Source organism: Pagrus pagrus, assembly GCF_965226575.1.
Source record: "Pagrus pagrus genome assembly, chromosome: 1".
Lineage (NCBI taxonomy): Eukaryota > Metazoa > Chordata > Actinopteri > Spariformes > Sparidae > Pagrus > Pagrus pagrus.
This window is the reverse complement of record NC_140185.1, coordinates 9,115,180-9,142,803: the sequence shown is the minus strand read 5'-3', so window position 1 is coordinate 9,142,803 and position 27,624 is coordinate 9,115,180. Positions and strand designations below refer to the sequence as shown.

Here is a 27,624-nt window from a genome sequence, read left to right as displayed (position 1 = left end):
ATATGTGAATATTTCTCTTTATGTAAGGGTGGAAAAAAGCAGTTACGGAATATGTTTGTCAAACCGTAAAAAAAAAAAAAAAATGTTTTATCTAACTTTGAAGCTACTTAAGAGAGAATATTGGGAACATTAGGGTTCGAGTGGTTTTAAATCTCCAAAGCGCAAATAAACGGCGAGATGACATTGGACCTGCCGGGCTGCAAATCTCTTATCTGGATTCCTTGGTATTAGTGTTGGCATTGAAACGAACCACGGGGGACATTTTCTAATGAGAACAGAATTGTAAAATGTCTATTTCTGAGGCAAACAAAACAAGTATCTGAGCAGAGAGAGAAAAACAGTCACTCTGTCTCTCCCTATACTTCTTATTCTATTTTTCCTAATAACTCACTCGAACAGGATCATTTCAGACTCACTGGACAGTTTAGTCCATCTATTTTGGAAACTGTAACCTTTAATCTTTCCCCGTCCCTTCTTGTTCTTGTTCACAATCAGGGCTGGGAAACAAATCGATTTTACATCATTACTGTGATATAAGACTACGCTGTATATCGTCTTAAAATGTGGATATTTCTATATCATGATCTGGTGTTTATTCCTGGTTTTAAAGGTGCATTATGTTGTTTTGGAAAACACATTTACAATTTTGATGGGGTCATAATAATACAAACAAACACAGAAATATGTCTTTGATATATTTCCATAACTAAATAAACAAGATGTCCTCAGAGCGTAATAAGGTCGAACGCTGTGTGAAGCCAGAAGGGTCTTGCAAACAGAAGAAACTATAAATGTGTGTTGTCCTTTGATGACAGCTTGTTTATTCAGTTTAGTCGCGAAAATCAATGAATGAAAAAAAAAGTTCTTCCCCAACATTACATAGTGCAATGTTGAAATCTTCTGAACATCTGTAACACTGTTACTTGTTAACATGTCCCGTGTCATTATATCCTCAATCATTACTGATGGTTATTTATCAAAAATCTCATTGTGTTCATATTTTGTAAAAGTAGCAATAATCACTCCTACAATACTGTCACGATATCAATGTGGAGGTATTTAGTCAAAAATATCATGACAGCTGATTTTATCGCTCAGCCTGAGCATTTATGAAGCGCTTCTGAGATGATTTCAAAATATTGAGATATATATAAGGCCATATCACCCCTGCAGCGTTTGTGATCACAGAATTATGGCTCAATCTTTTATTCTATTAATTACCCTAACAAAAGTGTTAAATCTTGACACTCCTTGAGAGTAACAGGCCGAATAGGAGAGAAAGACAGAGATGGAGGAAAAGAGAGAATGATGAATCAGACAGTATGGAGCCTGGTGGGTATCAGGGGTAACATGTTACCCCCTCATACCTGCCAGGCTCAGTATGAAAGAGCTGAGGAGGTGTAGGAGTGGTTGGCTGGTGAACAGAACTGCTCCTGATGCCTCACCCTGAATAAAACATGACCATGAAAACTCCACTGCTTCTATAAATGTGCGCACATACTGTATGCATGCCTTAATATGTATACATAGTTTCTAACCACGACACATTTTGATAAACATGACAGGAAATACATGAGTGTTCATCATCACAGCAGTCAAAGTTAGGCTATTTTATTTTGGCAGACTGGACTTAACTGCTTTTGGACAGTTCAGTCAATACAGTACCTTTGGACAGCTTTTTGAGCTGGCTCTTGACTACAGACAATGATGCTTCAGAGACATCATGCATTGTTTTCACAATATACTTTCAGGCTTCCCATACTCTTCATTCTTGTTAGCCAAGTGGAATGCATCCCCTATAGACAAGTAAACTTCAAGGATCTTTATCCATACTCCATCTGTGGGTTCTTTGTGTTCTTTAAACCACACTAGTGGTTGTACAGATATCATATAAAATATGTCAGTGAGGATTCAAGAGCACACACCACAGTGTATACTGTGAAAACACCGCTGTGCCTGCAGCAGGAGCTCATGAGCTGTTGCATCTGCTGTCATCAGCAAACATAATAGAGACAGAGGCACCCTGAAACTCTGAGGCAGGTCAGTGATGGTTCAGTGTCGTTGCAGATGAAGTGGCCCTGCTCCCCTTAGTTAATGTTGATACACCTGTCAGCTTTTGACCGGTGTATCAACACAGTTTACAGTCATAATGGTGACAGAATTAGGCTGCCAATTGAATTTCTCAGTACCGATGGAAACAACAGGTCCTTGATTTTAGACGGAGGTTAATGAAAGCAGCTTCTCATTTCTGACCAGTAAACATCAATTTTGTTGATTTAAATGCAAACAGTAACTTCCTGCAGAAAGAATACTTATGTCGTTAAATACTGACGCTCTGAATTGGCGTCCAAGCTGCCAACTCACAGCGCCAGTATTTGAGAATCTGGAAATGAGATTCAACAATCAACTATTTTTCCCAGGAAAATTACATTATGTTGCTTTAAATTAACTAAAATTAGCATATTTCATCAATTGTAAGTAGCCGACTAATGAGGCTACTGTTAGCTTAATGAGTTGGCTCATTTTAAAACAAATCTTAAATATGCACATAATGGCTATCTACAAGAAATCATGCTAAAAGAACAAAGCTAAAACTAACAAAAATCCAGCATTCTCACCAATAAGTGATCCATTTAGAAGACATGCATATAAAACAACAGCATTGTTCTTGTATAGTGTACAGCAGTGTAGAGCTTAATAACCCCGTTTAACTTAAATACTTGAACAATAAAGAGGTTAGATTTAAGTTTTATAATTTTTACTTTCACACAAAAATACAAACAACTCTTTTGCTGGAACTGCTAGAGTGTAACCCTAGCTGACGGAGCTGCTAACGTTAGCCTACATGATATGATAGCATTCAATAGCTTCCATACAGCGGCCAATTACAGTGGATGTGCTTCTTGTGAGCATCTTTTTTTAAAGGTGTAATTTGTCAGAAATGGCAAGAATTTGAAGTTATCTCCAAAAGGGCAACATAGCCATTAACTGCTGCCATAAGCCAGTATCTCAGTTCGCCGTGGGACTAAGTGGCCCTATTAGCTGAATGGAGTCTATCCGCAACACAACCTCAGATGACGGGGGAGTCACTGTGGGCAATGGAGCTCAGTCAACCAGCCTCCCAGTAAACATGGCTGGACACCACAGTGGGACTGAACGAAGCCTCATAGACGGACAGATTCCGGACTGAGGATGGAAGATAAAGTATGGAGGCGATTTACATCAGCTCTGACCAGGACTGTGGCTATGGTTGTACTTTTCTTCATGGTTTCTTCAGTTTATTTGTTTATTTATCAGACTAAGAAGCAAACTTCCTGTTTCCAGACCTAACATTTATAACATTAGGTTAGGTGTCAAATTAGCCTGGCATGCTAACATTTGCAGCTTTAACAGGCTAAGAAAAGACTGGCTACACTTGCGCAAAGTTAGGGGTGTAAATTACTTATTGGACAACTGCTATTTGGGGGAGGGGTTTAGCAAACAGTCAGTTTAAGTAATACATAGGCCAACAGTATCTAAGTCATGAAGTTGTGACTTCACAACTTTTCCCTCCTTTCTGGCTACACCTCAGCTCTTACCATCTGTGATTTAATGATTTTCTGTGGGAGATTATAAATGGGAGGCACTCATTTCTTGCAGTGTTTGTTGAGGCTTTACCCGAAAGGACATCACCAAATGGTTTAAGCTCTGAAATGTTTCCTCATTCATGGAAATGTATTACTAGTTCAGTGTGACTGTTCCTCTGGGTTTTTCCTTACTTTTCTTTTTTTGTAATGTCTCCAGACCGTCTGGACATGAACACGTTGAGGAGGTGACTCATAAAAAATCTCACCTGCTCCTCTGGTATTTCAGTCGGACGGTATCTTCAACCACTATTTCTGAAATCAGTGTTAAATATGAAGAAATGTCCCAGTTTTAAAGTAGATCAGAACTGAAGTGTCTGCAGAAACTGGCAGCCAGTGTGCTGGGTGAGAGCCCCACGAGGGACACTAACACATCACTGCTGTCAAAGCTTCATCCTCTAAAATATCTGCTTTCCAAGAGCTGAGAAAAACATCCTTAAGTCGATACACATACATTTTAATTCTAAATGTGTTATGACTGGATTCATAGGCCAAATGTCTCCGACACTTCCTCGGCTGATAAAGGAACAGTGATTTTTTTTTTCCTAAAGTCTGAAGAGTTTCCAGACTTTACATCTATTCCCCGCTGAATCCTATCTCTACTTCTCTACTGATGTACTTTCTTAAAGAAATATGAATAATCTTTATCCCTAGGCCTCTTTTACTTTAATTCTCTTCAGTGCACTCCTCCATCATTCGTGATCATTAGAGGATCAGTGTTGGCCTTACTATCTCCTGTCATGCTTAAGATCCAGCTATTGAAGCTTATTCTATTGTTGCACCCATCATTACGCTTCTCTAGATGAGATAGTTGGTGAAATGCCAAAAAATGTAAAAATGTGAAGGTTGTCATCTATCAGCAGGCTCAGAAACTCTCTTCACCATGTAATATATGTAATATGATATATTTCTTTGGCTAACTTTTCCTGAGAAGTATTTGATTGTCATCTTGGCTTTTACTTCATTTATCTTGTGCTTTGCAGTTGAGTTGAGGTGATATTTCATAGATGGATTTCTTATCTTATTGCATCTGTTTTAATCACATTTTATCAGTTTGCATCAGAATAGCTTTACTTCCATCTCCGTCGTTATGTAAATTAACAAAACTGAAGCACAGTAATTGTTAATTAAGCTCCACGATTTCAACGATCTTTTCTTTCTGACATGTTTGCCTCGGCTGCTCCACATTGTTCTAATCACACGGAGGCAGTCCTTCGCTGGATGCCAGATGAACTCTTTCTGCACTTTTACTCCAGGTTTTGTTTGTAAAAATCCTATTTTTTTGCTCATTAGAAGGCATTAGAAGTTACGGGCTGTGATCTGGTACAGTCAGTCATCCAAAATGCGCCTTAAAGGTGCACAGTGTGGTTTTGGGGAAGATGAGAAAGATCTTCATTGACTGATTTCTTTATGCCTAAACAAACTAAATAAACAAACTCTATCTTTTCATGACTGAATAAACTGAATAAACAAACTGACCTTAAAGGACACTACAGTTTTACTTTGTTCATATTAGGCGGACCCTGCCACCTCTCTAGCTTCACACAGTGGTCTGGGGACCTTATTTTCCTCTGAGAACAGCTTGTTTATTCAGTTATGTGAAATATAAATATTTCCAAGTTTGCATCAATACCTCATTAATATTGTAACTATTAAAATTCTGAGTTTGAATTTCCTCTCCAAACTACACAGAGCTCCGTTAAACTGTAGGTATCAAAATATGTCCAGAAAACAAACACTGAGATGTCACTGTACTTTCAGAGCTTTCGGGAATTAATGACCATCTGATGTTGTCAGACTGGAACACAGCCACATTTGCATTACTTTGTGTTTGACACATGACAGACAGAAATACTCTGTGTATGTTTATGTTTAATTTTCATTATCCTGGAGACCGTACCTTTCTTAAAGGGTAACTCCACCAATTAGATTTTTTTTTTTTTCTTTAAACTGTCCATCATCAGTCTGACACTGAAGTGCAGTGCTAAATCACTGGAGTGCTCTGAAATTATTTGCTGGCTAAATAATGTCCAGGCAAATTAAAGGGTAACTCCACCAATTTTACACATTAAAGTGTCTTGGGCAGCACTTCTGCATATGTGAAAACAGTAGTATGAAGCCTTTCGTGGCTCCAGAGGAAGCTGCATGTAATCTGACAAATTGCCTCCAGTGATGTCACTCAGTGGCTAAATTGCATTGTGGGTAATGTAGACAGCAGGCTTTGAAAAGCAGTCCACTGGTCTAGCATTGCACTACTATAACACTGTTGATGTGAATCGTTATTGACAATTTAAAAACAATTGATCATAATCGATACAGCAGAACCAGAGATATCACCTTTTTATTCCACATATTCTTCTTCCTTTTCAAAACCTGGTGCCTACATTACCCACTTTTTTCACCTTTTCCACACATTAGTTCTCCCCAGGACTGGATTTCCTCTTTAAAACGAGATTAACATTTCCCAATCCTTTGTGACTGTTATTATCATTTCTGTCCTTCACTGTTGAAGCTGAATCAAACTTGTTTAACATATTTTGACAATAATAATACCACTTACATTATATAATACAACAGTACATTACCCCGGCAGCTGGGCAAAGTGAGGAGATTCCCGATTTGTATTACAACTGACTGGAAATTGACTTTAAAACAGTTAAATAATGCCTGCACAGCTGCAGCCAATTAGTGCAAGAAAATAGGGGTTCTCCAGAGGATACCAGTGTCCACAACTAAAGCTGGAACATCGAAACACTGTTGAACTCTCCATTTACACAGGTCGCCCCCACTTCCTTATTTCCTGAAGGTAAATATTCAATCTAGGTTTGTTGCATTCAGCTGCTAAATAGTCACTGGCCACCTCAGTCCTCCCCACTGATGGGAATGAAGCAGCTATTATTGGAGCGTGCCTATCGACAGCGGCGAGGACAAGTTACTTTAACCTTCAGTTTCCTCTGCAGGCAGACTCGGGCTGCATCCTGCAGCCTATTTACCCAGAGTGGCACGCTGAAAAGCCCTGAGATTAAATCTCCATCCGGCAGCTCAGCATCATTCATTTGTCCTGGCTCACCTGAGGCCTCGACGCCAGCAAACATTCTCCCTGGAGGCTGAGAGACAACGCGGCACCGAGATTTACTCAGCTAGTCAGGTCAGGCTGCTGGGGGAGCACAGATGTTTGGAGGGCTTTGTTCTGCACCTATGTCTGTGTGTCTGTCTGTGTGTGTGTGTGTGTATGTCAACGCAACTCCCTGCCAACTTTCCCCAGTTTCAGTGTGTGTGTCTGTTTGTGAGTGCGTCTGAGGGTGTGTTTTTCTCCCACTACCTGCCAACTTTGTGCACTAGTGTGTGTATTTCTGCCTCACAGGTATGTGTGTGTATGTGTGTGTAAGAGTGTGTGCGTGAGTATTTTTCCGCCTGACAGCCTCCCTGAGTGTGTGTGGTGGGTCAATCGATGCATGTCTCCTGGTCATTGACAACATGCCGTTTGCCGGGTCGATGCTTTAATATTGAGAGGCGGAGGCTCAATCAAAAACACTGAGAACATCCTCCAAAACCTCTGCTTCAGCTCTACAGTCGGTCTCTTTGAACACGGAGCTACTTGTTATATTTCTTTGTAACTCCAATCATTTTACGTTTATGTTCACTACTGGTTATCAGTTCAACATTTTTGGATTAACGCTAGAAACAAAGAGACAAAGGATTATGAGACCTATTTACTGATATTGAAAACAGTGTTTTTCTGAGACTCACAAAGAAATAAAAAGGGAAATTATTTTTGAAGAGATCACTAAAAATGTATTTAGAGTTCAGCTTGTCTACAAAAACAGCACCGCAGGATGCTAATGGTTAGGTGAGAGGAGCTCATCCAGCAGCTAATAGCATACAAACAGCTCCCTGCCATTAAATTCACTGCAGCACAGGGGCTCTGTGTCTGTTGGCATCGTTGGGCAACAGTGACATGAACAGCAGCATTTACTGTTGACTCTCAGCGGGTATCTCCTGCTAACCTGCTGCGGCTGGCTGACTGCCGGCCTGTGTTTGTGTCGCTGCTGCCCGGCCTGGGTGAACACCGGACCTTGTGTGAATAAGCACATACGCCTGCCTGAGCTGTGACAACAAAAAATGCATCACCCATTAAAACATTCTCATCATATTTATTTGAGTCTTGTTCAGAAATTTCTGAAAAGACCAGGCGACGCCCCAGGAAAAGGTGAGCAGCTAGGCTATTAGCTATAAGCCGTGTTCATGGCAGCGTTTCGGAGACGTGCAGAATGGAGTCCCCAAAGTGTTCGAAGGTGAATGAAGAAATAAAATGACATGAAATAAATAATCGTGTAATTAAATTGTGTAAAATATATAAAAAGAACAAATACACTGAAATGGGTTTTTAGTTTTTGTGCACCGACTGCATGAGATTATCTACAAAACATCCCCAAGACTGACACTTTCACTACCCCTGAACAATTCAACACAATGAGCTATTGTTTTCAATGATTATTGCTCTTTTTTAACTCTTCCTTTGTTTGTACATCCGACATCATTGTAAATGAGGGAATTAACCTCAATGATTTTTGACAGTTAATAAAGTTTTGGATTTAAAGGTACAATATGTGAGAATTTCAGTTCAAAACATTCACAAATTAACTAAAACTATCAATGGAGACGAAATAACAATGCATATGTTATGTCAAAGACTTCTATGTATTGTGTTGAAGAGATATCTATTGACATTAACATGCTAACCAGCTAGCCTGTAAACCTCTTTCTCCCACCGATCCAAAGCTCATGTGCTAGCGGCGAAAACACCAACACTCCCCCGGTAGTACGGCTAGCTGCACAGCTAAATGAGCTAACAAGCTAACATTAGCACAGTAGTACAGTCATGACACTCTGATGATATGCTGCCCCTATTTGAGAAAAGTATGAATTCAAGGTGGCCAGTTCTTACACATCGCACCTTTACAGTATTTAAGAAAAAAATTTGAAAAAAAACTTTCTTTTTAATTTTTTTTTTAGTTAGTCAGTTTTTCGATGTCATTGTAATTCATAATTTCACTTTTCTTAATGACACTGTATTTCATAATGTCACTTTTAATTTCATAAAGTTAGTTTTCTGAGAGTGGAGCTGACAACACAGCCTGCACCTTCACCTTTCAGCCGATCTGTCCTCAGCTGCACTGACTGAACACCTGGGGCTGGTTTTGCTCAAAAAGAACTAAAAATAGTTGTGTGAAGATTGAAAAAGAAGGTAGTAGAAGTAGTAGTCTTGACCCCAAGGAGGTCAGAACACTAACAAGACATGTGCTGTAGTATAAAAGATAACTTTATTGTCACTCCAATCTGTTTCAGCTTGTGGCCTTCATCATCCTGCAAGGTCACTCTGCTTATTCAGAAGATCGAACCCTGCTTTCTCACCTCCACACACCTGAGCAATCCCTCTGTTATGTGGCATGAATGATGGATTGTTGGTTTCAGAAATAGAATAGAAAAGAATTGTCAAATCGCCAGCTAGCTCGATCGTGTTGCTACAATGCTCAGCAGTTGTGTGTCTTTGTCTAAGGGACATCTTTAGTGTGAGAACATTGAAGTGGTAACATCATCCAGATAGTTGCCACTGTTTAAAGCTGGCTCCTCACTTTGATGCTGAGGAATTTACCAGAGCAAACAAGGTAGCCTAGCTAATAGGATGACTAGCCGCGTAACACATGCAGCCTTGTTAAAGTGAAACTCTCGCCAAAAAGCAACCGAGGCTTTATTTATGATTGGGTATGAGTCAAACCTTCACGTACAAGCACACTCATGACCAAAGAGGCACTTTTAAGATTTACCGTAGTTTCGTTTTGGGGCAAGCTCATTTTGAACGGGAGTACATAGGGCATACCACGACGGCATCAAAATGTCTATTTTTAGACCACTAAGAAGGCTCCACACATCATGAAACTTTACTGGTAGCATCACCAGGGTCTCTACTCATGACACGAGCAGTAAGAACATTGTTTGTGTACACAAAGTGTGTGAAAAAGACGGTTTTGAACTACTTACGCTTAGCTACTGGGACTCCGGCGCGCCGCCGCCATTCCAGGCAAAAAGTGTCGATCTCCGAGTGCGGCCATCATGACGGAGAGTAACGGTGGGACGCTCCTCGGGCTTATTTCCAGATGAATTCGCGGATAATTCGTTGTTCTGTCGTTAGTCAAAAGCAACACTGACGTCCATGTTGACAAGGGAGCCACATATTACAAACAGTACGGCATCAACAGCCGGTGATGTCACGTAACCTCTCGCGTGGTTGTTGTTGCCGGAAGCGTGTGTTGCTTTTGACTAACGACAGAACAGCGAATTATTCGCGAATTCATCTGGAAATAAGCCCGAGGAGCGTCCCACTGTTACTCTCCGTCATGATGGCCGCACTCGGAGATCGACACTTTTTGCCTGGAATGGCGGCGGCGCGCCGGAGTCCCAGTAGCTAAGCGTAAGTAGTTCAAAACCGTCTTTTTCACACACTTTGTGTACACAAACAATGTTCTTACTGCTCGTGTCATGAGTAGAGACCCTGGTGATGCTACCAGTAAAGTTTCATGATGTGTGGAGCCTTCTTAGTGGTCTAAAAATAGACATTTTGATGCCGTTGTGGTATGCCCTATGTACTCCCGTTCAAAATGAGCTTGCCCCAAAACGAAACTACGGTAAATCTTAAAAGTGCCTCTTTGGTCATGAGTGTGCTTGTACGTGAAGGTTTGACTCATACCCAATCATAAATAAAGCCTCGGTTGCTTTTTGGCGAGAGTTTCACTTTAAGCTAAATAATCGGAACTGTTTTTTTTCTCTGTCTGTGTAAAGTGGTCATTTACTGCAGAAGCTAGTCCACTGATTCTTAGTCATGATTTTGCTCTAGCTCACAGGAACTCACTGTATTGGCAGTGGTTAAGCTTGCTTTAGAGAGGCAGGGGACGAGTGATCGGCTGAAAAATGAGGGTGCAATGATTGGTGACAACGCTTAAAATTTACTACTTTGAATAGAGTCCAACCATCCATCTTCTTCTGCTTATCCATACAAAAATAAGAATAATGACCATTTTAAAATAATAACCTTCATTTCTAAAGTTATTTCCCTCCCAGTATCATACCACAGCATAATAGACCCACTAGTCCACCATTGTCAAGTTAGCAATAATTCAAAATGCAACGTCTGGTTACACTTTTAAAATAAAGGCACCAAAACTCCTCAGGTTAAAGGGTAACTCCACCCATTTTCAATATTAACTTGTGTTTACAGGCAGCACTACTGCATATGTGAAAAAGTAGTATAACGCCTTTCGTGGCTCCAGAGGAAGCTGCGTGTAATCTGACAAACTTCCTCCAGTGATGTCACTTAGTGGCCAAGTTGCATTGTGGATAATGTAGGCAGCCAGGTTTTAAAAAGGAAGAAGAGTGTGTGGAATAATAAGGTGATACTTCTGGCTGGGCTGTGTCGATTATGACCATTTGTTTTTTGTGTGACATCACTGGAGGCAATTTATCAGACTACATGCAGCTTCCTCTGGAGCCACAAAATGTTTTATACTACTGTTTTCACATAGGCAGTAGTACTCCCCGAGACCTGTAAACCGACTTAATGTGGAAAATTGGTGGAGTTACCCTTTAAGCAGAGGGGTTACTGTAGATTAGTAGCTTCACGCAGGATTTAAACACCTGATCTTGTGGGTGAAAGTGTGGAGTTTCCGGCTCTTTATGCTATACAGCGTCTGACTGTTAATGGCTCCATACCACAACACCTATATATAGAGATAAAATTGTGATTGACTTCCTTTTGAGGATAGCGTGTCCCTAAGCTCACCCTCACTGTTATTGCTGGATTAAAGTTTTAGCATTAAGTACACTTAAGCACTAAGTACTTTACACTTGCTGCTCAGGGGAGGTTCTTTATAAGTCTAGCAACACAAAATAGTTATATTTGCCATCTTAGACGAGAGGCATGCTACCACCCTGAGCTGAGAGTCCCAACAGATACAGTATAAAAATGTCTCAGTGAAGGCAGAAAAAAAGGACTTTAGTTTGGCAAAATGTTGATATTCACGGTTTGTTTAATTCTGCTGCTTGAAAAGAAACTGCAGCGTGGGGTTGGGAATGGAAACAAACTATTTTAATTGCAGTGCTGACCCGTCAACACTCATGAAAATGTGTTACACATTAACAGGCAGCTCTTTGGTCCAGTGTTAATGCTAAAACAGAATTTGTCATATGTTTTTGTACTTCCTTTCATTACCTATATTGGTCCGTCTTAGTTTACAGTGGCCCGAGCCAAGAAATGCGGAGAAATGTTAATATTTTAATTGACTCTAGCTTGTATTTAGCTCCTTCCCACCTCTCGGTTTGCAAACCAATTAAGCGTGTTTGCAGAAGCAAACATTTTTAATTTACTCTTTAATTTATTTTCGTCTGGAGGTTTGTCTGATTGGATCTTCAGTGAATTTTAATGGGGGTTTCAGTCTATCTGGATATAGTTTTCATAGGACTGCACCTGGCATCGACAAGCATCTTTTTTAGAGCTCAAAGTTTCCATTTGGCTCCTTTCTGGGCCGAGCTGAAAGGAACTCATCTTGGACTTCTTGAGTAACAAATTAAAGTGGGTTGTTTGCATTCACAACTGGCTAGCCTGCGGGGCTGTTCTGCTTCAAACTATAATTCAAGGAATCACAGCCTTGGAACATGATAACTGCCTTTCAATCAATCTGCTCTGCATTTCCATTCATTTGCGGAGCTTTCAAGCTGCCAAATTACTCACTCCTTGTCGCTGCTGGAAACATTTTAATCTTCAAAAACATCACCTTGAGCATAATTGTGTCTCTGTCACGCTAAAGTATAAGGGACAGAATGGGGGTTTGTCCGAGCTGTGCCCACATGTGATATCCCTAATAACATGGGTATAATGAAAGGCTATGCGTTTTACTCCAACATCAAAAGCTATTGTCTATATTTGGCCAGCGGGATGTGACAAATCCGTAATTAAAATAGCAAGCTGACTGATAAAACAAAGCCACTTGCTGGGAGACAGCGAATCCAGTGAGATACAGATCTGTCATTAGGCTAAAGAATTGTCCTTTGCCTTTTCTGCCCTTATCTCCTTAATGCGGCTACATTTCCCCAGGATTGGCCTTTTTCAGCTGGGAAAAAAAAAAAGCTGATCTCAACAAACGTCCTGATCAGTCACGGCTCGCCTGTTTACCGCAACGAAAGTCGAGGCCACCGGTTCACCCGGAAGATGAACCAATTGTATGACGCCACTTCACGTTTTTAAATTGCCATCAGAACGACAACTGTGCTCACACTTTTCCCACAATGCCTCCAATCGCTCTGTTTACAACCACTTGCGTACAGGTTCAACTAGAGGGCAGCCACAATTGGATAATATTTATGTTATTTGTCCGTGTTTTTTCCCACAGTGAGGGAGTGACAGCGGCACTTCTGCTGTTTTCCCTGACAGCCAAGATACTGTGAGCTCGGGCTTTCCTCTGCAGCTATTAAACCGATGGTACAATATATCTATACTTCTCCAGGATTGACTTGAAGATCAACCACTCATGAATAATACATCTGGTAAGGCACACTGGAATCACTGGCGTGAGCTCTGCAGCGGCCGATTTCCCATCGCATGCAGCTGTTTTAACAGAAGCCAGCGTGGCAGAGTGCAGCAGCAGCCTGCTCCTCTTCCTCTTCTGCACTTTGCTGTTATTGTTGGAGCTGATTTCAAAATGCACAGCGGCCGACAGCTGGGAACACCATAAATTACCCAGAAGACTGGTGGTGGGAGCAGACTGGGACTGACCGGCACATTAGGGACCTTCTGATGGACATTGGTAAGGAGAGGTGTGGGTGTGTTTAAATTTATGTGTGCTGAACTGAACTAGGGAGCGGTGTGTGTGTGTGTGTGTGTGTGTGTGTGTGTGTGTGAGACACCCTGGCAGCCACCTATACTCCTGCAGAAGAAGCTTTCAAGTAAATGAATGAATAAATTATGGATTGGAGCATCAATAAAGCAGCCATACTGTATCTGAAGCAGAGTGAAGCTCTTTGGTTGACACGTGAAGCTGCAGGACGATTGGGCTGAGCGAGGCCAACAGGACAATAGGGACCCCGGGGGGCCCGAGGGCACCCGAGGGACTACTGGCTCAGGACACAAATCAAAGCATATAGCGGGAGTGGAGGAGAGTCTACGCCTACGTCCACATACATGTGCACAGACTCATTTGCACTCTCATACACCTACACACAGACTGTGGATATACACATGGATACACAGACATTTCCTCTCCCTGCGTGCATATCCTGAGGGTAAAGAATACATTCATATTCAGCCAACGATCGGCAGAGGCAGAAGGCGTTTGGAGCCATTTTGTTTTTCCCAGCCGATGGCAGAAAGCTGTGGCCATTACGACCTCGTGATGAATTCAGGGTTCATTTCCTACAGCTTCCTTTCTCTTATGCACGCACATAGAATTACATCTAAAAAAAGACGGGGCACGCAGCATTCGGAGAGTGGGAGGACATCAGGCACATCCATGGTCCTGACTCTCAATTCCAGGTGCACTGTAATTGGGGGGAAGAAGTTTCATTTGCGCCCACTGTCATTTATTCATTAGCTCGCAATCTGATCTCCTGTGCGAGGCATGAGATGTTATAAATCAGTCACCGGCTGGCCATTAACAATTCATGTGATTCATAATACATAAGAGCCGTCATTTATTTATTTATCACCTCTAAATGGGATTTCCTTCCCTCTCATTGGCTCCAGCTCAGAAGTCAACTTGTGTTAGCCTGACCGACGGCCATTTTGAGAGCGAGCCCAGATGTAAACAATGCAGATGGAAGCTGAAAGGGGACCGGCACGGCCTGATCTGGTGCGCTGCCGTTCACACAGGAGGAAGAGAGTCTGCTCCCCGATTGAATCCGTCCGGTTTGACTGGCATCGTCTGGAAGGGAAGCAGCAGGCGCCAGGCTACGGCTGGCTGCCGGCACAGTTGTTTTCTGATCATTCTCTTGAGCAGTTGATGTAATTGTGAGTAATTAGGCCTTAAAGTGGTCTTGTCTTTCCCCCAACCTGGAACATGAGTCTCGAGGGAGAGGGAGGCAGAGAGAGAGGGGAGCTGTCTGAACCAGTAGCTGGTATTCAGAGGCTGCTTTTGTCTACATAGATCCTATATGAAGAGCCTGGAACTGTGCCACCAGTTGCCAACACCATATGATGATGACACTAAATTACACTATTGCCCCGAGGGTCCCAGCACTTCTCATTGTAAAGACAAACAGCAAATTATAACAGCATTGCAATGTTTGCAATGAGCCTCGTAAAGATGCGGCGTTTGATGTCAGGCTCTCTGACCAGATGCTGCGCTTTCCTTTACAGTACATTACACTCTGTAATGCTACAGTTTTAGTGTACTTAGCCTCATGCTTATGGTTCAAGGGTCCCTTTGTGTGTCCATAAAAGAAGGTCAGATCATTTGTAATAAGTGTCACCAGCAGAAATGAGTTAGAAACTTTTACGGGGACTCACGGGTGGCTGGCTTGTTGCAGTTGTGTCCGTGTCTGAAGTACTGAGGGTTCTCCACCACGGGGATGCGAGTCATTCCAATGACGACCGCATCAGGACCCGCGTCCAGAGTACAGGGGGTAATAATCCCATGGTTGACATGATGAAGAGGGCTGGCAGAGTCTTCCTCACCACTGATCACAGCTACAGGACCTGGAATAAAAAAGAGAGGGGTGATGAGTGTAAATGTGGAGCTCAGGTCATCTGACTTTTACGTAATACTTGTTACATGTGAGAACATGCTGAAATATAACGCAACCGCCTGAGGTATCACACATGTAAGTCATGCAGTTCAGCTCCCTCTCTACTTCAAATGTGTTTGTATTATTGTTACATCACTGTGATGTTACAGCTACACTGTGCAGCAGCATGATGTATGTGCAGAATACAACACCACGGGGCTGTTTTCACATTCATCTGCTGAAGGAGGAAAGTATTTTATATGTCTTCAAACCCATCCAGAGGGGATCTTTAACTAATAGTCCGTGAGTCAGCAGCTTAATCAAATGACATATGGGGGACCATTGTGGAGGTGGATGGTGTGTTTGCAGTTGTCAGCCACAGGCCAGAGAAAATAGGTCGCAGTGGTCACAGTTACTGTAAATGTGAATGTGGAAAGTTGGATCTACACTGGTTTCCACTTATAAATATGGAATAAAAACTATAAAAAGGAATGTAGTTCTTGTAATGCAGTTACCTTAGTTTGATTGATTTATATAGGGATGCAAGATATGGATCTCTTGCGGCAGATACCGATAACCAATAATAACCTCCTCCTCACGGCCGATGCCGATAAGATAAACAATAATTTCATGTTTTTGTATTTAAAAAAGAAATCCCTAACCGTCGGCTCTCATTAAAGATCGCCTGTCTCCATATCTGTTTTTGGGTCCTGACCATTTTGCAACCGTGTCTCATTCCAAAAAGTGGTTTGGATACGTTCTCATCTACCCCAGTGTAAATGACCCCTATGGATGATTTGAATATTTCATAGCTCTAATAAGATTTGCTGTTAAAAGTCATAGATTTGTGGAACGCCTGTGAACACACGTTGCAAATTATTAAAGTGTGACTTGTTCCTCTGAAATGATAAGAAACGTCCACATCGACGACAACATGTTTGGCTCTCTACTTTGCACCGCAGCAGTTTGAAATTTGTCCGAATATTATCAGCTCTATTTATAGGCTCAATTCCGGTAAATAACTGAAAATAAATATTTCTTGTCAATAGCGGTCTGATATATATCCTGCATCCCTAGATTTACATTTGACAGAAGTCATTATGACATGAGAGACAAAACAAACACGATTTCATTCTGTTTAAAACCTTTCAATTTTTTGATAAAAACAAAACAAAATGTTCTGTTTTATCAGAAGATGAAAAGGTGACACAGGAAGTCGGTATATTTCCTGAGCCAAATGCTTTGTTCTAATTCACAAAGCAGTGTCAAAATCCAATGTCACATTTGTCAAATGCACGAAAATATGAGTTTGTTTGTTTCAAAGCTTCACGCAACAAGCAGCCATTTTGATAATTGATTTGCCGTTTCAGTAATTTTTCAAGCAAACGTGCCTTTTTTTCTGTTATAATTTGATCTTTTCATTGTAATGTAATGTCTATAAATATCTATAAATCTATTAAAACGGACAATTAGAATATGTCATCGCAGGTTCTGGAAAATGGAAATCAAGATTTTTCTCTACTTTCCGACATTTACAGACAAAGCAGCTAATTTATCAATCAATAAAAGTAATTTGCATATCAGTCAATAATAATGATATTGAATTGGAGCCTCAGTTCACTGATTTATCAAAACATCCTTCCATCCATTCTCTGTTTTAGTCTACAAAATTAGTTACGACATCGAAATATCTGTTTACGTCTAAAACATTCTCTGCTAGATCTCTGCTGGTTGAATTTACGGTGTCATAAAGCAAACCACTGTCCACCGACAATCATTTCCTTTCCTTTGTGAACGATGACAAAAAGAGTTCCCGACATGATTTACTGTCAGCGGACGTGATCCAACTTGTGTCAAAATCAACATGACAACTGTAATCTTCAGAGGGGACGGAGGACAGACAGGGGGACGGGAGCCGGTAAGTGAATATAAAGTCAACAGTAGCTGATTCAGTGGAGCTGTGACAGTGAATCTGTTTACCCACAATGCCGAGTCTCTCGCTCACCTTGACAACACTGTAAATAGTAATCAAGACCAAGTCATATTAAATTACATACCCTGAGCCGCAGGGGGGCTTTGGGTGTGATGAAGTGACACATGTGAGCAGCAATCTATTTACAACATTTGCACCTATGCAGGGTTTTCATACCTGAGCACCCGTTTTATTGGAGAGATGTGCAGAGCAGAGCAGAGCAGAGCCGTCAGTGGGCGACTGCCTGCCCAGCCTCCGGGGACAAGTAGCACGCTACAGCCCTAAATCTGTGCTGATGCCTCTGACCATTCACTACACAGCACAGGCTGAAAGATATATTGGCAGTATACTGCTCCAAATATCACTACACTTGAAATACAAATATGACACAGAATGGGTCGCGGTCTTTAAAAAATGACAAAAGATGCCCCAAAAAGATGCAGGTATTATGTTCTTCTTTTGAATACAATATGAAATGGAACGAAAACTCATCAGATGCAGATCGATGAGACCTCGGGAAACGCGTGGCACCGCTCCAAACCACAGCACACAAAACTACACAAAAACCTCCTGCTTGATTCTTGGGGAGATGAAGGTGTTCCAGAGATGAAGAGGAAATTGGACTTCTTGACTTCAGAACATCCTAAAAATTGCATTTATGTTACCCGAGTGATGAAAAGGCCCAACGGCCTGTGAGAGGGTTTTTATCATCTGAGACGTTGCCTGTGCACTGAATGGAATTCAGCACTGGACACTTTCCCCCGAAACGTCTATCTGAGAGCAAAGTTCCTCTCTATTAAACCAACTTTGATTTATTCAGGAGAGCTGGAAAATGAAATGAGCTAACTTTCGGCTATTTTTCAATTCTTTTCATATCTCGTCCCTTTCATAACTTTTTTTCTGTGGTAATACGGTCCATACAGAAGGTAAATTCGGCCGTGCACTGTGTCTAATTTGGACCTTGACTAAAGACTTTCTGTCTGTGGTTTTTTAGATTAAATGTTTTAAATTCGTCCAGTTACTACAATCTCATAACACGGGAAGTTTAATAACAAATATATAAACATCCACATCTACATGTATGTATCAACTTATTATACATGGTATGGATTCTTATGCTCATCTGTATTCATCTAACCTTTATCCTGGCACTGCTGTTTCAGGAAAAGCAGGCAACAGCACTTTAGTTTGCATTACCTACATTATTTACTTTCTTGCCAACATTTAGATGAGAAGACTGATACCACTCTCATGTATGTGCCAGTAGTTTTTTACTGTACAACGAGTAGGGCCAAACAGATCCTGGTAAACAGTGTCATAATCATCAAGCTTTCTTGACTGTTATTATGTTAAATTATAGTGAAATTACTTAGAATTTATGAAAGCTCAAAAACAGATCAGTGAACTGTAAACTGCAGGTCGGTTGTCAAAAGTGAAATCAGACTGGAAATGACTTTAACTGCAGCACAGTGTCTGTGTCTCTGTGCTGATCTTTGTTTGGATTTAAGTGTTCATATTTGTGTGAATAAAACAGAAAGTTTTGCACATCGTTGATCAATTTTGCTCACTCATTCAGATGTTTCAGCCCTTAGTCCTAAATCCAAGGACATAAAATGCATTTAATCATCTGACTCAACTATTCATATAAGACTTTAAGTCAAGGAATGTCTTACCCGCATGGCATTAAAAATTAAAATCATTTTTAAAAAGGCAGAATTATTTTTTATATTGTTGCACACAACACAGTAGTGTTTGACCACGCAGTTTGTTTCAGAATTTGTCTTATAAACCATAATCATGGTCCATCTCTCTGCAAACAACCCTCACACGCATTGTACAAACAGAGCTGAAGATTTCCTGTGAGAAAGGACATATATTTATTTTTTATTTTGATGTTTTGTTAACCTTATCCCCTAACCCTAACCCCTAACTCTAATCTTTGTAAACTATCTGACTGAGCACTGGCCTTAAGGTAGCTACACTTCAACAGGATGACAAGATAATGTTAAGTGCAGCGAGTCATGGTCAGAGGGGCTTGACAGACTGGTTCTTTGGTCAGGCCGCAGTTCTTCTGCTTCTGTTTGACCTTTAGAGCTGTGTTGCATTCACAACATCTTTGGAAAACGGTAAAAACAAATGATGACAGCAGTCTAACAGACATTGTTGTTGTCTTGTTATCGTCAAATTTTTCGTAGTCGAGCCGATCGTAAAGCAAGTATACAGGCACATACACTCATGACTGCACAGTTAATATGAAGCTACAGCCAGCAGCCAATTAGCTGAGCTTAGCGCAAAGACTGGAAATTGGGTTAAGGAACTAGCTGGGCTATATCCAAAGGTAACAAAACTAAACATTAGCACCTCTAAAGCTCATAAATAAAAACATTAAAACTAGGGCCGGGACTCGATTAAAAAAATGTATCTAATTAATTAGAGGCTTTGTAATTAATTAATCGAAATTAATCGCATTTTTAATCGCATATAAATATTTGACCTGAGAACAGTGAGAAGCACTTTTTTTCATATGGGTTTTAGTATACCATTGAATAATGACTGAATACATGAGCTTAAGCAACAAAACATTGTTTATTTTTTTTTTCAAAGTGGTACTTAACCAAGACCAACAGACTAGGGATTCAGCAGCGACAAGGATTGCTCGGTAAAGTTTTAACTTTCACTTTCACTTTCAAGGCCGGCCTGAGAGAGGAGCTGGACAGCGGTGCTGTCTTGCTTATGTTGCTATTGCCAGGGCGCCAGTGTCGGCGGCTTTTTAACTCGTTAAATAATTGTGCTCCAGTATAATCGGTACGCCTGAAACTCATCCAGTGAGAAACGTTCCGCGGTGCAAAAATAAGTGCGATTGAAATGCGTTAATTTTTTAACGCGTTAATTTTTGTGTAATTAATTAATCTTAATTAACGCGTTAAAGTCCCGGCCCTAATTAAAACCTTAACAGTAGGCAGATGTCTTTTTCACCTTTTGAACAGAACAAGACTATTCATTTCCCTGTTTCCATTCTTTATGCTAAGCTAAACTAACCAGCTACTAATATCAGCTTCTTATTTATCGTGTAGACATGAGAGCAGAATTGATCTTTTCATCTCACTCTGCAACCACAATAAGTAAATAAGTGAAATGTCAAACCTTTGAGAATTATAGAACACACACTGACAAGTCAAGTTGTCTAAATAACTCAAGGCTATCATTTTTATTATATAAAATTTAACACGTTTTCAGCCTCGTGCACATCTGAGTCTCACACAAGTTGGCAAGAATGCAATTGATCATCAAAGGACATGGCACCACCACGGGCAAGAAATCTTTCATTTAACATGTTCAGAGTAACAGGAACCAGTTTGTCCAGGGATTCCTTCTGGAGAAGTCTTAGATCATTGTGGCGTGCTGTCGTTTGAAGATTAGTTAAATCTCATTGCTCACATCCTTCTGTACTTTGCCAGCTAATATGTTTCTCCGGCACACATCCTTTGACTTTTCTGTAGGAAATATGTCACTGCAGCTGAAATCCCCCCATTATTTTCAGGAGGCATGTCTCTCCTGTCGGCATCATTCAGTGTCCCTTCACCTAACGCTGTGCAATCCCAGTGCAGCGAATGTTTTATGTTTGTGTAAGGTGCAGATCTCAGGTGCATTAGCTAATTCAGCCAAATCAATTGATCAAGTGTGACATTTGGATCATCTGTTTCTCTGAGTTTAGAAGTCAATCTAATTTAGCCGACAGGAGCAGAGACAGCGCCGCCTTCCCCTCCTGGGTTTAAAAATGGACTCGGTCATTAAGGTATTGTACCAGTGCTGGGCTAGCAGGCCCATCTGTGGACCAGGCTTCAGTGATGAATTAAAAGAGCATGCAAACCTTTGAACCTGCCACCTTTCATGCACAAGTAAAACACTTTTATCTCTAAGCTTTTTCACCTTTTTCAGCATAATCACAGCGATTTATAAATAAATTCCTTTTAACAATACTTCAAAAACTTGCAAATGAGACGGAAAACCTTTTTATTTCTCCCAGAAACACCCCAACTCTCACTGACTACAAGAGCCATTACATTCAGATTTATATATTCAAGCATTTAGCTGTTTTTGGATAAACGGACTCAGAAAATAGTTCCATTTAGGAAGCTACAGGTTATCGACAATGGGGAACTTTTTGTTTTTTTGGCTACAGGAAAGAAAATTAATTGCAACTTAAGACGCCACCTAGAGGCAAAGAAAATTGTTGCAATATTGTTTTAACGTAATAATCGGAAAGGAAATAAGTGCCACTGCTGTTGTTTGTTTTTAGTTTGTCCTATTCATTGTCAATATGTGCGTTTGTGTGTGTGTGTCATGCACATGTTGAAATAGTGACAAAATAAATGTTAGATCCCATTAGTTAAGTCCCATCTTTGATAAGTACAAATCAGTCAAGGATGTGAGTCCCCTCTTGGCAATTTGTTTAAAAATGTAAGAAAAAAACACATTTGCAGGAATATTAGGGATGAAGACCTTGAAAGTTAATTTTATATTCTATTTTTCTTATTTCAAAATGACCAGAATCAGAGGTCCATACTTGGCCAGTGTAGAACATGAGTCCACTTTTGGGAATGTAGGATTGTATGTGTGTGTATGTCGCTGAACATGCCAAAGATGTTAAAATATGGTATAAATCATATATTTCTCCTGCTAAATATCTATAAAACAGACGCAACAAGAAGATTTTTTTTAGACTTTGACCCGTTTTCTTCTTTTGAACAATAACATGGGATTGGTACCCCTCTTTGTTCTCTAACTGTTCTGCCGCCATAAGCCAGATGAGTTGGTAAAAATGTTGATGTGCTTCTTTGAGTCACCTTCGGTTATTACTGTACACTCAGCAGTGAGTGGAGCAGCGACTGCTTTGTAGACTTTCTTTTGCCCTAGGTTTTGCCTCTGATGCCACATGCAGCAGCTGTCCTATCTGTCTTATTGGTGAAGGTTGTTGGGGTTGTATGTAGCCTGAATTCCTGCAGACACTAATCTGGGCTGAAGAAAGGTCTCACTACTTCGGAGAATTCAGCAGAAATATGTTCTGGTCATTTTGACATATTACAGGTATTAATCTAAAATCTTAAGCCTTGAACACACTCTGTGTTAGCAGACGGGACATGGGTCAAGCTAAAATGTCAAAGTACACATCAAATAAAAATTATGAAATAGATGGTTTTGTCATTTAAGGTTACTTTTATCACACTGTTGTATCTTCAAGTGTTAATTTTCCTGATTAGTTTTGGTTTAAAGTAGTTATTTGATGCTATAAAAAGGAGTTGTGACATCATGATTGACAGCTGAGCTCTGCTCGTGAGAGAGTCGGGTGGGTGTATGGGCGGCAAACTCGATACCGCGGCTTCAACGCCCGATAACTATTGGCTCTAAATGACATCACCAGTGCAAGATGATATTTTTCCTTCATTTTAACCAAGTGGGAGGAAAAAGAGACGCATCATCCATCTTTATGTCAATATTCAAAACCAGCTAAAAACACATCACCTGTTGCTCTTGTTGACCTTTTCCTTCATTTACATGCGCATACATTAACACACACACTGTAGGTTATTTTGTGTCTATCCCCCACACACTGTCCTCACTAAATGCATATTAATCAACACTTTACTCCTTTTTGTTCCTGCCTTACCTTTCTTTATTAATAATTAAACTATATAAGCAGCCTTTTTTTTTTTTTACTTCTATATCTTCAGAAGGAACCGATGGACTCAGGTTTGAGTCCCACTTACAGGGCAGGGAAAACAGTAAGTACTGAGATGGACGAACGCATGTTTGGCATTTTCAAGAGATATAAATGTAAAACATCACCAGTCCTATCTGTTAAACCGCTGTTGTTACTTTTTGTCCACTTATTGCGCTGCTGTGCCTCTGAAACTGGACCACATTGGCCTGATCTGGTTTTGGGTGCTTTGCATCAATGACAGCGTGTGTCCTTGTTTTATGCACAATTCTCCCCAATGGTGACATTAGATGTTGTTATTATGTCCATTTATCACGTTACCTCCTCTCTCTCTTCCACCAGAGCTATTTTTTACAACAGCCTTTGGGTTCCTCTGGTCTCACCTGCCCAATTTATTTATTCGATGCTCTCATTTCTCTTTTCACTCTGTTTTTATTATCATAATTATTTGTGTAAATATACCACACCAGACTACTAACCAGCAGGGGTGTCACTTGAGCCACCTGATTTTTTTTGTGTCTGCTTCTGAAGTGAGCACTGAAGGTGAATCTCAGGACAAAAAAATAAATAAAAAAGCCAGCGGGTGGCTCTGTAGGGTTTTCCCTGTGGTCAGGAATAAATTGTGCAGAGTATGATTGCTTCCGTTCCACCTCCTTGTGGTAATTATCACACAGATTCCTTTCAAAGGTTGTTAATTAGGACTGGAATTAACTTGAGGACATGTAAAATGAACAAGAGAACACAGGAAGGATAACTCACTGAGGCAAGGCCCCACTTCTAGTTCACGATGGATTTGAAACAAATTAAATCCGTACGTGGGAAGGGTCGAAAACAGTGTCATAAAGGCAAACATCTTCTTTGTGATGAAGGGAACACAAAGGGTGTGCGAGACACAAATATTAACCAGCTGTCATACAGTGATTAAAAGCTTTTTTGATGAATCTATCAGCAGACAGTATTGCTATTCTGTGCTGGTGATTCACTGATAAATTGTTGTTACACCGGCCTTCCAAACAAGAACCTTCAACTTAAATCCTGAGAATTTGTGTCACCTCACATGATTATCGAACACTATTATGAGGTCACGACTGCTAGCTTAGAGGCAGCAAATGTGCAAATCAACACGGCGAGTGTAGCGTTGGTGCTATTAAAAGGCCAGCTAATTGCCAAATGCCACTATCATTTGAAGACGCCTTGAGGTTATGTGCAGCGCTCGGATGACAACTCCCCTCGCTGCGCTGAAGAAGATATGTAAAAAGCTCTTCTGACAAATGGCCTCAACCTGCTCACTCAACCTCCCACTCACAGACGAGCGTGGTGAACATGTGACAGCCGTGCAGGCCGGCGGCAAACCCACACTAACCCCATTTCTCACGGTATCAAAATAGCAGCGTCTGTGGAGTGATACACCCCTGGACTGTGTGCCGTTCCCTCCCCAGTTGATGGTGACTAACTGTGGCGAATATCGAGCGCCAGGACAGCGACTGTTTATGCTCCTCCGCAATGTAGGCTATCGACAATTTACAGTCGCCCCACACAGCTCAATGTGCTCTCTCTTTATTGTGGTATAAACAATGCCCAACACTGAGGGGAAGGACGGCCGAGTCGAGACAGAAATAAACATGCATTTGAAATGTGCTGTAAACCTATCACTCACTGCATCTGAAGCCACTTGCACGTCCTCTGAAATCAAGCGTCTACACCATGCCAAGCATTATCTGCAATGACACAGGACTGAACCAATTACAGTCTGAGTTGCTGTATATCTTGTGGTCGTGATGCCCAGAATGATAATAAAACAAAACACTGAGATTGTTATTCTGACTCTGTTCCCACAGTGCCCTATCAGCTTTTATATCTTTGACAACACATTACCCTGTAAGCTCCCTGAAGACAGACAAAGCAATTTTACACAAGTCAGAAAAGTGATGGGAAATGACATCATGCAACAGTCGAGCTGTCCCGAGTCTGTTCCTTGATTTATGACTACGACAGAGTCAGGATCTTTACTGAAACTGGGACCTACATTTTATTACCTGTTATGCGCCCAAACACAAATTGAAAACAAAACATACAGCAATTTGAGAATATATTCAGAGCCACACAAGTCTCCACTCTGGGGTTTCATTCTTCACCCAGGCAATGAAATCAGAAAAGGGCCAAATGAAAGCTTGTGGTGGCTTTGTAAGGGAAACTAGTTTGCATCATAAACTCAGCAGTAAAAGGCGTCGGCGCATGCACACACACAAACAGTACAAACATATGCACGGCGGCAGCCGCACACTTGATGCCTATATTTCTTATCGTGGAATTAGAATATGAAACGCTTCCCCAACGTCGAGCATCTGGCAGAGTTTGCATGTAAATCACAAAGGAGAGCCACATTCAGTCGCTGCAGCCCACAAAACGGCTTGATGATTGTGCACATCAGTGCTGCGGGTGAAGTCACTGCATGCTAATGTGTCCCACAATCCCACTGGGATGCAACAAGTGTTGTCTTGGTTGTGGTGGGGGAGGGGCAAATTATTAGTCAGGGCTGATAGGATAGGATTTCTTTATTTTGATAAATGCAGGTTGAACATAGTTACAATTTGGTTTGGGTTCACTTAACAGACATATATCACCAAACTGAATCAGTTCAAAGGACTGAACCTGAATGATTCCCTATTTATAAATATTTATGACTGGCTCGGTAGCTAGACAGACAGCTACTTCATTGTGCTCCCAGGAGAAAAAAATGTTTTCACAGTCTGCACATGGAACATGAACAGGGTGCAGCTGAGCACCTAAAAAGGAAAAGGAGAAGCTAAAACCCAAACCAGTTTATCTGGAAAATTCTGATTGTATCAGTATCAGTGTGCCTCTTACTGTATTTATATATGCTCCCGCAGGAAAACGAGTCTAGGAGCACAGCTCTGTGAGGATCTACCTGTGGCACGGCAGGGCTTGGAGCTAAATGCTAACCTTAGAAGCTAACATGATCACAATGACTGTGCATTTGCTTATGTAATGAGTAATGTTTAGCCTTTTCTCAATCTTAGGATAGCATGCTAACACTTGCTAATCAGCATGAGGATTACTTAAGAAGAAGTAGTAGAATCTTTATTTGATCACTTATCATACAATGCACAAAATAAGCCCCTTTCACAAATGCACTGTAAATCTGGATTTATGCAGAAATGCGAAAATGGCGTTTTGAAATCGTCGAAGATCTTCTAAACATCTGCTGGAATATTTCCCCGCTCTGTCTCTCATACTTCCATATGGCGTGTTCACAGTGCTGCGAGACACAGAGCTAAAATGCTGCAGCCTTCTTTCTACAGTGGGGACTTGGTGCATTGAGTGTAGCTGCTTCGTACTCTTCTCTGCTTGCTGTATATCACTTTCCACTCTTTCATTTATATTGCGTATACGTCATACATGCATATAGTAATGATATCAACACAGAAATGGCAGTGCTTTCTTGCTGTGAGGCAACAGTGTTATCCACTCAAGACTGACTATTTGTATCAAATTTCATGCTCATCCATCCAACAGTTAACAAGCCTCAAAACCCAAACTGTCAAGCTTAAAGTGGCAGAAGAATGGGTGATTAAGAGAGTAAGTAGGCTCCACCCTTTGTGGACCATGACGGTCTATAGATATCTTGGTGATTCACCCAATAGTTGCTGTGTTAGCATTGTAACATTTGTCATTAGTTTTGTATTAAGTACTAAATAAGTTAAAATGTTCGACCTGATTATGGTGCTGACGAAAAGTCCAGATTGCTGCAGTTCATCCTACGGAATATTTGTACCAAACATTCACGGCAATAGTTGTCAAGAAATTTAATTCAAAACCACAAATGATTGCACTGGACAAAAGGTCAGGGGATCACCAAAGTCATTAGGATACATTATCTGAGGACCCTGATGATGTGTACCAATTCTTTTTTTTTAGCGATCCATTCAGAAGTGATGGAGACATTTTACTAAAAAAACAACCTTGTCAATATAATGGTGGTGACAGACGAATTGTCAGTGATCACCAAAGTTCCTTGAGTTCATCCTTTGGGAACTTGCATTCTTTTGAAATCCATCTGATAAGTTCAGGGGCGGACAGACCGACACAGCCATCCCATTCACTTGACTTAAAAAATATTGTCTGAGGAAGTGAGCCTTTGAGGCAAAAGCAGTTTAGAAAACACCAATGAAAAGCCAATTCATTTTTAATCAGCGGTGTTCCCAGCTGGTTAAGGTAACAGTGGCAAGCACTCTGTGTGGGCTTACAATTAATTGGAGCCAGCACATTAAGGTCATTGTTAAGCATGTTTTCTACACTTCGGCACATTCAAGTCCCATTTCCTTAGCATTCATTCAGTCTCAGTTACACACAAACACATGCACACACACACACACACACACACACACACACACACTCTCACACACACACACACACACACACACACACACACACACATATAATTAAATCCCTGACCCACTGGGGGATATCAATCAATCAGGTGTCAAAGTTCTCCTTTCCCCTCTCGAAGCTCTTTC

At 40.9% G+C, this 27,624-nt stretch overlaps 1 protein-coding gene across 3 annotated transcripts in view; it reads right to left on the bottom strand.

Annotated features, from left to right (window-relative positions):
* Positions 1-27,624, bottom strand: part of ntrk3b (neurotrophic tyrosine kinase, receptor, type 3b) — a 201,173-nt gene that overhangs the window by 31,415 nt on the left and 142,134 nt on the right. For all 3 annotated transcript variants that reach the window (XM_084361104.1, XM_084361103.1, XM_084361105.1), the window contains one exon: positions 15,178-15,366. In XM_084361104.1, the coding sequence (XP_084217230.1) occupies positions 15,178-15,366 (189 nt within the window). The remainder of the gene's footprint in view (positions 1-15,177; positions 15,367-27,624) is intronic.